Source organism: Penaeus japonicus, unplaced genomic scaffold, assembly GCF_977035675.1.
Source record: "Penaeus japonicus unplaced genomic scaffold, GWHDUDI00000001_assembly GWHDUDI00000028, whole genome shotgun sequence".
NCBI lineage: Eukaryota > Metazoa > Arthropoda > Malacostraca > Decapoda > Penaeidae > Penaeus > Penaeus japonicus.
Window position 1 is genome coordinate 18,296,898 of NW_028234430.1, and position 10,991 is coordinate 18,307,888.

The window sequence follows — 10,991 nt, forward strand, 5'->3', positions numbered from 1 at the left end:
ATTTTAAGCATTTTTGGGTATTTTCAGGATCGGTTACATTACTGCCATTTTTGGCTTTTTTGCACATTTTTTCTCGCAATTGCTTTTTCCTTTAATATAACGAAAATCAGCGCATTTAACTGTAATCCGTTTCGTTATCAGAATGGCTCTAACGTGTATTTTAAGCATTTTTGGGTATTTTCAGGATAGGTAAATTTAGCGGGTAATCAATAAACTCCGTAGAGTTTATTATTGGTGGTAAATTTGGTAGCGTGTTACCCAACTACGCGTCATTATTAAATGTGGGTCTGGCGCTTTTCAACAAGATGACTCTCGGGTGTAAAAGAACGAATACAAGTTCATCCCGTAGCCACCGTTTAAAACAAACTGGCTGACAAAAAGGCAACATAAAAAAGGGAGCATCCATATTATACATTTATTAACACAGTCATTCGAACAAAACCAATATACAATGACAACACACCATACACTTACTTGATAAAAAGAGGGTAAAACCATACAGCACAGGATACTGCCAGCCAAGTAAAACTCCAAGAACCCTCTCTCTGTTAACTTGCTTGCTTGCTTGTTGGATTTATTGGCTATCAACCAGCGGCACATGCTAAGGTCATTAAGCCAATGATTCCATTTTATTTTATCAATCTATATGAGGTCATAAAGTTTTGTCTCCTATAGAAAAGTGATTACTTTACTCATTATTTTTTCATTGTCTGATAGTAAATTTTTAATATTACAATCTATGTTTTTAATTTGTAAATATTTTTTTATTTTTTGTCTTTGGTTTATGTATTGATGGCATGTTGTCAGGATGTGTGATATTGACAAAGTTCTATTGCACATACCACACTGTGGAGGGAAACTTTTTTCCATATAAGGAGTCAGGTGGGTATAGCGTGTGACGTTGACCCTTAGTCGGGCTACCACCACCTCCTCTCTTCTATTTTTTCTGTGGGCTGAGTCCCACAGTTTTATTTCTGCTTTATTTTTGTTGTTTATTGTGAGGTCGGTCCACTCACTCTGCCACAGGAGATGGATTTTTGCTTTTTTAAAAGAGACAAAACACCTGAGATCTGTGCGGACAATGCCAGGCTCCAGATCACCAGTCGACCCGGCTAATTTGTCAGCCTGTTCATTGCCATGGATACCCGAGTGTCCAGGTACCCATATCAGCTTGATTGATTTATTCACACTATGTAATTTACGAATGATATTACCCTGTATTTCATTTTTGGTGGTTTCTAAGGATTTAATTGCTTTAAGTGAACTTAGTGAGTCTGAAAATATGACTATTCTATCGTGGGTCGTCGATAGCGCAAAATCTAAAGCTTTATCTATTGCAAAAAGTTCAGCAAGAAAGATCGATGTATGATTTGGTAATCGAAATCTCAACTGACATTCAGTCGACCATACACCCGCACCCACACACTCGTCTGTCTTAGACCCGTCGGTATATAAATGAAAAAAGGAAAGATGTTTAATTAGGATCTCTCTGAACCGCTGGCGTACCTCCACCTCCGGCACCGTGGCTTTGGCTGATGGTAGCCAGTCAACTACGGTGGAAAAATTGGGTGTCTCCCACGGTGCTATATTTGACTGAACCAGGGTATCGATGGTAGAGAGATCTATACCGACTTTATTTGTGAGGTCATGGAGTCTATTGCACAGAGGCTTTCCGCCGCGGTGCTGTGGCCCTAACTGCCGGCGCAAAACATCCCTGTTGGGATGCGGCGTAAGACAGCGCAAGCTGGCTGCGTCTAAGACGGAGGGGAGGTACTCCCGACTCTACCTCTAGGCGCTCAATGCGAGTGCACTTAAGGGCTCCAAGACAGACGCGTAAACACGCATTCTGCACAACATTCAATCCTTTCAGAGTTGAGCTCGTTGCCGAGCCATACACGATTGACCCATAATCTACTTTAGACCTAATCAGGGATTTATATAACATCAGTAAAGACTTTCTATCAGCTCCCCATTTGTGTCCAGAAATGCACTTTAATAAATTGAGTGCTTTTTTACATTTATTCTTTAACTGACCAATGTGGTCTTTCCTATTTAATCTACTATCAAAGAGTAGACCAAGAAATCTAGCTGAATTTTGAATAGGTATTGGGTGGTTGTCTAGAGTTAGCCTGATGTTGGGCTTTCTCCTATGTGTAAAAACCACGCCAATACTCTTTCTTATGGAAAACTTAAAACCCCACTGGAGGCCCCAGTTATGAATCATATCCAGTGCCAATTGAATCCAGTGCTAGAGTGCCATAATGCACAATCATCGGCGTACAGTGAGTATTTAAGATTCCGAGGAGGAGATGGTAAAATGTCATTTATCATACATAAAAATAATGTTGGAGACAAGACACTTCCTTGTGGGACCCCGTTTGCCTGGACAAAAATGTCCGAGAAAGTGACATTGTCAGAAAATAATTTGACAGAAAACGTTCTGTCAGAAATGAAATTTTGGATAAAACAAGGCAAGTTTCCATGCAATCCGAAAGCATAAAGTTTTCTGAGTAGGCCATGTCGCCATGTCATGTCGTAGGCTTTTTATATGTCTAAAAATACTGAAATCAAAAAATGCTTTTTGGCAAATGCCTCATGAATATGACTTTCCAGTTTTACTAGCTGATCGAGAGTTTGACGTCAACTAGTAAATTCCTGGTATTTAAAAAATGCAATAGCCTACTATTAACAATTCTTTCCATGACCTTGCATAAGCAACTTGTCAACGGAATTGGGCGGTAAGAGAAGGCGGATCTGGGATTTCCCCCTCCTTTCAATATGGGAATGATGTGGGCGAAGTGCCATGAATTTGGAAAAGTCTGGCTTTTCCAAATATCATTGTACACTTCTAGCAACTTAATCATGTCATCATGATTAAGATGCTTTATCATCTCATATCGAATCTCATCGGGGCCTGGGGATGTTCCTCTACAGGCTTCTAGGGCTCGGACAAGCTCATTCATTGTAAGATCTTTATTGTAATCAAAGTTATCTCCTGTGACAAAGTGAATTGGTTGCAGCTCGGATGCTTCCTTGGTGGTCAGGAATGCAAGATTGTAGTTTTCCGAGCTGCTTGTATAAGAGAACTGCCTGGCGATTGTGTTAGCAATGTCTCTAGGTGAATCATAATTGTTTCCCTCATGAATGATGTTTCTTATTTTTATTGATATTTTTTTCCTATTGATTTTATTAATAGTGGACCAAACCTCTGAAATTTTGGTATTGCTGTTAATTGTAGAGACAAAGCTTCGCCAGGAGTCTCTTTTGGCTTGTCTGATTGTTCTTCGAGCCCTAGCTCTCGCTCGTTTGTAATTGCGAAAGTTCTCGTTTGTAATGTTATTATGGAAAAGCCTGTAGGCCCTATTTCGTTCACATAGCGCCCTGCGGCAATCTGGTGTCCACCATGGAACTCTATGCTTAACGCTATCTGTCGAAGTTTTAGGGACGGTTGTCATTGCTGCATTTATAATACAATTTTGAACATTGTTTACTTTATCATTAATGGTTTCTCCATCATTAATGGTTTCTCCAACAACTTCGAGCTTGACGCTCCTTGTGAAGGCGACCCAATCTGCTCTTTTTACGTTAAATTTGGGTGCTGAAGGCGTCCTCGTGGTGTCGCATGAATATTTAATACAAATAGGAAGGTGATCGCTTCCCAACGAGTCGTCAATGGTGTGCCACAGGCACTTGGCTGCTAGTGTTGAAGAGACCAGTGATAGGTCAATAAAGCTCAAATTACCGGTATTATCGTCCACTCGCGTTGGACTACCATCATTTAGAAGAACCAGATCAGAGTCGTTGATCAACTTAACTACTTGCAAACCTCTACCATTCACCCGCAGGGAACATCATGAATAGCAAAAAGCTCATCATAGATTACCATTTTATCAGGTGGACAATAAGCTGAGCATATAGTCAGATACGTGTTATTGAATTTTACTTTCCATGCGACGTGTTCCAAAGTAGAATTAATCGTCACTTCAGTGAAAGGGAGGTTCTGATGGATATACATGGCGACTTCGCTTCCACCCCTTCCCTCTCGGTCTTTTCTACAAAAATGGTAATTTCTTAGCGATACGACCTCGTCAGAGACTTGGTCGTTTAAATGGCTTTCTTGTAGAACGATATTATCGGGAGCATAGGACGAGGCTAATAATCTAAGGGAGTTTAATTTTGATCTAAGACTTCGACATTGTATAATGGTATACGCGTCGTGGATTACGTTTTATGGGGTTTGGAAGCGCCTTGTCCGCCGGTTTTTATTTTCTTTTTTTGGGAGGGAGGCGCCTCCTCCTCTCCCTCGCTTCCCGAGGGCCTCTCTCGGGAATTTTTGGAGATAGTAGCCTCCATGGCCTGCTCCCCTCCACTAGGCAGACGCCCGGCGGAAGATGATCTGCTCTTACGAGCAGAACTACCACCAGACGAAGTTCTAGTAGGGGTCGCCTGGACTAAGAGGTGTGATCCAGATTGTGATTTAGTATCATACTCCTTATGATGCTTTTTTTGCTGGGTTGATTCAACAATTGCCTTTATTGTTTCATTCAATTCTTTAATTTGATTCATTAATTCCTTGACAGTTTCCTTCAATTTGGAAATTTCCTGGTCCTTAGCTGCGAGCTGCTGACTAATACTGCTTGCACTGGAAACGTTGTTGGTTACTGCTGAGGCGTAAGAAGTATTGCGTTTGCTTGCCAAACCGTCAACTTTCTTCTTGGCCTCACGGTAGCTAACATCGTGCTCTCTCATGTATGCCAATGTCTCAGTCTCCGTCTTCAGGCTGCTGCATTCAGCAGAGCCTGACTGATGGGGACCTCCACAGTTAGCACACTTGAGTGTCTTTTCCGTGCATGTAGTAGTATCATGGGCTCCAGCACATTTACCGCACATGAATTTGTCTGTATCTTTATCATTGCATCTTAATGAGGTGTTTAGCATCTATTGCAACGCATTGGTTTTTGGATATAGGGTCGAACTTGAACGATCTCATATCCAACTTTAACAGTACTTGGAATTTTGGGTGAAGAAAAAGTCAAGAAACACAATCCGGTTTTTACTCGCACATCTCCATCTTTCTTAGCCATACAATTTACGTTTACTACGCTTTGGTCTTTCATGGCCTCAAGAATTTCACTTTCTTCCATTGTCCTCAAATTCCTGTGAAAGATTACTCCCTTACAGGTATTTGGACCAACAGGAATAGTTACTTTTACTCTGAGGTCATGAATTTGCGTCAGTTTAAGCAAATCCTTAACCTGAGATTTAAATTGCACTTTTACAAGGAGGCTGCCATCTCGCAATTTTCTGACAAAATCAAAACTGCCTTCCACTTGACCATCAAGGACCTTCTTAATGATAAAGGGGTTGACATTTTGCAGGGATTGATTTTCTTTCACGCATCGTATGTTCACGCACCTTGCGTTCTCTGGAGGGATATCAATTTGTCTTCTGGGTCGGTCATTGGTCGGGGTTCCATTATTGGTCAAAGTGGTCTTAGAAATGTTCTGAGTTGCCTCTCCTCCTTGGGGAGGAGGAAGGGTAGCCGGGGGATCAATCATACTAAGGTGTCGGACCAGGTCCGATCCCTGGGCCAAAGCCCGTTGTCCTGAGAGGACTACCTTTCCCTTAACTATTGTATCAACCTAATCCCAATTGCTAAGAGAGGATAAAAAAAACAAGTCTTTTCGTTACTCGTCCTCGCCTGGCTGCTTTCTCCAGTACCAACTAAGGGATCGGAGTTTGTATGTAAGACACCTTCCTACCGCCGAACCTGCCTAGTGCGAGGGACGGTAACAGTATTGCCGCGTTTTCTACACACACCGTGGAATTGACTGAGTGTTGCCTTTGAGAGGGCTTACTTTTTCGGTTCCGTTTCCTAACTGGCAACTCATTGGGTTTCCACATACTCTTTTTGTAGCATTCTTTGCTTTATTTTCTAAAGTACATGACAAAATTAAGTTTTACTTAGGTCTATCTAAATTAGACGGATTAATATAGTTATTGTGAGTGCGTAATCAAAATTTATTTGTCTATACTTTCATATTTAGCTTTCTCGCCTTTACTGAAATAATATCGGAACATATATTATAGCAATACTGTATATCGTATAATAAACTATGTCATAAATGTTAGTCTTAGCAGTCTATTTATTAGCAATATCTGAAGAAAAAAATGCATGCTGTCGGAGTTGTATAAATGTATTGACAAAATACAAACATATTTAAGAGACAAAACAACAGAAAATAATTGGACTAAAGAATTGGTATAAGTGTATTGACAAAATACAAACATAAAAGAGACAAACAAACAAAAAATAATTGGACTAAAGATATTAACAAAATAGAATATGAAAACTCAACAGAACCAACAAAACATTAATAATTACAATAACACAGGATAACAAACAAAAGGGAAAAGTGAAGTGAAGTGCGGAAGTGACAGGGAAGAGTGAGAAAAAATAAACTTAAAGTAAAAGAGGAAAAAGGAAAATAAGCTTGAACATAAAGGATGGACAATAAAATTACAGCATGATTAATGTAACTTAAACACAATTTAGCATATCTTTGGGTGGTTTAAAGTTATAACATCCTTTTTCTTTAACATGTTCTGAAACTACAGTAAGGGATTTTACCGAGTGCATCTCTAATTTATTTCTTACGTCTGTCTTAATCAAATTTATTTTAGAAAAAAGTCTTTCGGCATCAGTATTAGTTACAGGTAGGGCAAGAATTTGAATTGCTAATTGACAAATATTTTTGAATAAACATTCTCCATCTTCCTGTACATTGCCTAGTGCTATAAAAAAAGAGACGCGTCGCATTGGCCTTTAAACGAATTTCGGGAGATAAATCTACACTGTCTAACAGCCTCCACTCGTTATCCAACAACTGGACATCTCCTTCATATAGTCGCGGGAAGATTTCTACCACAGGATACAGAGAAGGCATTTTACATCTATTGTCTTTGGATAAAAAGGTTACAGGTTTGAAAATGGAAGCTTTTTCCCATGATGGGTCATTCAAATCAAAGCTTTTTTTAATTTCTTCACACATTTTAATGTAAAAAATTAGACACCTACTTTTAACATATATAATCATCTCAACATTCTTATAATATTCATTGTCTTGAATGATTTTCATCATGTATGATCCAAAATACATGTTATCCAATGGGAGATGGTTAGATTGCTGGGCTGGATCAAAGCTGTCCAAGTTACAAGCTTTGTCTATTAGATCCTTTTTGCAGAAATATTGGAGAGTTGTTTTATACATGGTAAAAATATGAAACTGAACAGAATGGATCGTTGGGCTTTCACTCTGAAAAGTTTGATTTGCTCTCCTGAATATGGCCAAAATAAAAGTTAAAAAATTTAGATATAAAAACACAGAAGGGTCATTGAGATGTTTTAAAATGAAAACAACTGAGGGAAACTTCTCAGCTTCTTCAAGGTTAAAAAAATAATCCTTAAGGGCGTTCCACTGCTCCAAAATTCTGTCTACTGCTGCAGAGAGAGAGAGCCATCGAGTCTGACATGCATGTAATATTTTGTGAGGCTTTAACTCGTGTAGCGCCTGAAATCGTTTGAATGTATGCTTCCTTTTGGCACTGTGGGAAAAATGATTATATATATTGCGGATTAAATCCTCACAATTCCTCGGGAGAGTTTTTGCTACCTCTGAAGCACATAAATGTAAAGAATGGCAGATACATTTAAAAATGGTGATTCCAGAAAATGTTTGCTTGAGCCTGCTGCACAGCGAATTATTTTCTCCCATTATGTTACTAGCTCCATCAGCTGCAAAACCTACAAAGTTGGTAAGAGGAATATTATTATTTTTCAAGATTCTCAATAAATTTTGGTATAGAGATTCACCTGTAGACCCAGTTAAATCCGGATTGTCGCCATAAACATCCACGAGATCAAGGAGGCGTGTCTTCATAGCCCCCTCTTCTGCGTCAAAGAACTTTACAATAATTGCAAGACATTTTTGTGTGCTGACATCTGTAGTTTCATCTATTATGATAGAGAATCTATATTTTCTTAGTTTTTGTATTAGACCATCAGTTATAAAATTACCAACCTTTTTCACAAAGTCACTGCATTTGCTTCTTTTAACATGCATGGCCTGTGCAATGGCAGAATCCGGGAACATGGTCTTAAAGAGGTCAGTCATATGGTCGGCAATCAGAAACGGCAGGTTGTGTTCAGCAATGAAACTTATCATTAAGATGGTCGATATCTTTATTTGCTGCAGTAAATCGGGTCCTTCAGCATGGGCATCATCCTTCATCGAGTCAGCATCACTAGATGTGCTGGCAGCGTGAATCTGGGTCTCCTGAAAGAAAAAAAAGTAATATAATATAAAGAAGTATACTAAACTGTCTGATTGCAGACAATATAAATTACATTCAAATTAATAGAATGCCAAAAAATGGTTCGTCAATACGTAAGATAGATTGTGTAAGATGTGAAATATTTTATATAAATGCAGGATATGTTAATAAATATACAGGTTACAAACTGAATCATCAATATTTTTAGAGCTTAACGTAATTTCTTTATCGGTTTACTTTCAATTATTCTCATATATAATAAAAAATCTAGTATCAACATCTTTGGACTCCTAGCTTATAATTGTTTTACAACAATTATAATGTTTTAGGAATATCATAAAATATAAAAGTTAAGGAATATAGTATAAAAATAGCTTACCATGTGCCTTCTAATAGTTGTAAGACTTGCTGCAAATATCTTCTGACACTTATTGCAGAAGGCCTTCGTCGGCTCTCCATCCACCTTGGATAGCCAAGGCTGAAACTCTTTATTCTGCAGCCACTCGTCTCGAATTTTTCGCTTACTAGCCATAGCATCCTACAAAAACATTTAGATATTGAGCAATAATTTACGAATTTTTGTAATTTTATTTCAAATAGTTTCGGGTGATTAACCATTTTCTCTGAAAGACTATTACACTGCACATTTTCTTTGGCAAGTTAAAGAATAACTAAAGTATTTCAGAAAGCATCTAAAAATATAAAAAACAATGCTAATATTCTGATATCTAAGAGCAACACTTACCGAAATCTGAGAAAAAGATGAAGTTGATTATTCAATTAATGGTTGTCGAGAGCTCAGAAAACTGGGGTCAATGTGTCTTCTTGAAAAACAGCAAAAGAAGTGACACTCTTTTCTTCCGGTTTGAATCAGCTGTCAAATTGCGACAGTGCTTTGGTTCTAAATTGTAACATATGTTTTTTTTATTGTATTTTCAATGATGTATGCAAACAAAAATACCTCCAAATGTTTTTATTGGCAAAATTATCATTCAATCATCTCATTTAACCAGATTTGCAAATGTAGAATTTTATTCTACGTTTTATGGATCCCTCCACGTCATTATCCATGGCTATTTTTTCAGGCTTTTATGTTGGAATCGTTTGATATAACTATCTACTATGTTGTCATTTAATATGAATACAATTTTTATTTTTTTCATCATTAAAAACGTCGAATAAAGCACTGTTTGCTTCGTCGCGCGCGGAGTGTAGAAAAAAATTCCACGCGAGTTGCCAGGTGTCGCTATTTATCTCCATTTATGCTCAAAATTCTACGAAAAGTTGCGCCCAAAGGACGCCCCAGACTACTGGGCCTCCCTACCCAGGGGTCACAGCCCGTAAGGGCTACCCTGGGGTAGAAGAGTGCTACGGGTCTGGGGTGGGGGCTGACTACTCCTACTGTAGTCTCGTGTCACCTGCAAAAACAGAGCACTGAAGGTGCAGGCAAAGCACTAAAAGTGCAAAAGGTCTGTAAAAACAGTGAGACTAGAGGCCCCGGATTCCAGGGTATCTCAGGTGGCACGAGACTAAAATATTGTTGCTGCTGTGTTACAGAAACAAGGTGTTGTGAGAACAAAGTTTCATACACGAGTGTGTCTGCTAACTGCCCTGGCCTGACCTTTTATCAGAGAGGTAAGTTGAAAGAAAATAAAAACGCACTTTCTTCTTATTTAAAATAAACACACACACACGCAGAACAGCGCAGCCAAATCATCTTGGAAAGGTCCGTAGACTCTCTTGTGACGTCAGGGGACAGGCGGCCCGAAATCTGTGGGGTAACCCGCCTGATACCAAGGGATAATTCACTACAGTTACATTACTGCCATTTTTGGCTTTTTTGCACATTTTTTCTCGCAATTGCTTTTTCCTTTAACATAACGACAATCAGCGCATTTAACTGTAATCCGTTTCGTTATCAGAATGGCTCTAACGTGTATTTTAAGCATTTTAGGGTATTTTCAGGATCGGTTACATTACTGCCATTTTTGGCTTTTTTGCACATTTTTTCTCGCAATTGCTTTTTCCTTTAATATAACGAAAATCAACGCATTTAAATGTAATCCGCTTCGTTATCAGAATGGCTCTAACGTGTATTTTAAGCATTTTTGGGTATTTTCAGGATCGGTTACATTACTGCCATTTTTGGCTTTTTTGCACATTTTTTCTCGCAATTGCTTTTTCCTTTAATATAACGAAAATCAACGCATTTAACTGTAATCCGTTTCGTTATCAGAATGGCTCTAACGTGTATTTTAAGCATTTTTGGGTATTTTCAGGATCGGTTACATTACCGCCATTTTTGGCTTTTTTGCACATTTTTTCTCGCAATTGCTTTTTCCTTTGATATAACGAAAATCAGCGCATTTAAATGGAATCCGCTTCGTTATCAGAATGGCTCTAACGTGTATTTTAAGCATTTTTGGGTATTTTCAGGATCGGTTACATTACTGCCATTTTTGGCTTTTTTGCACATTTTTTCTCGCAATTGCATTTAATTAACTGTAATTCGTTTCGTTATCAGTATGCCTCTAACGTGTATTTTCAGCATTTATGATTTTTTTCAGGATCGGTATTTTTTTCTTCTAGCACCTTTTTTCTCGCAATTGCTTTTTTCTTTAATATAACGAAAATCAGCGAATTTAACTGTAATCCGT

At 38.4% G+C, this 10,991-nt stretch overlaps 1 protein-coding gene across 1 annotated transcript; it reads right to left on the reverse strand.

Moving 5' to 3' along the window:
• Positions 1-4,265: 4,265 nt before the first annotated feature.
• Positions 4,266-9,610, reverse strand: LOC122260719 (zinc finger protein 862). Its single transcript, XM_086553460.1, has 3 exons — positions 9,080-9,610; positions 8,714-8,872; positions 4,266-8,336 (listed from the first exon to the last, which is right to left on the reverse strand). Exons 2-3 carry the CDS (start codon positions 8,864-8,866, stop codon positions 6,708-6,710), a joined length of 1,782 nt encoding a protein of 593 aa, XP_086409586.1. The 5' UTR covers positions 8,867-8,872; positions 9,080-9,610; the 3' UTR covers positions 4,266-6,707.
• Between the last annotated feature and the right edge of the window lie 1,381 nt (positions 9,611-10,991).

Bases quoted from the DNA above. Each gene is read 5' to 3' on its own strand.
- LOC122260719 (XM_086553460.1), bottom strand. From the start codon at position 8,866: ATGGCTAGTAAGCGAAAAATTCGAGACGAGTGGCTGCAGAATAAAGAG. The intron at 8,337-8,713 runs GTAAGCTATTTT...TTTTTCTTTCAG, and splicing joins CAACTATTAGAAGGCACATG to GAGACCCAGATTCACGCTGC.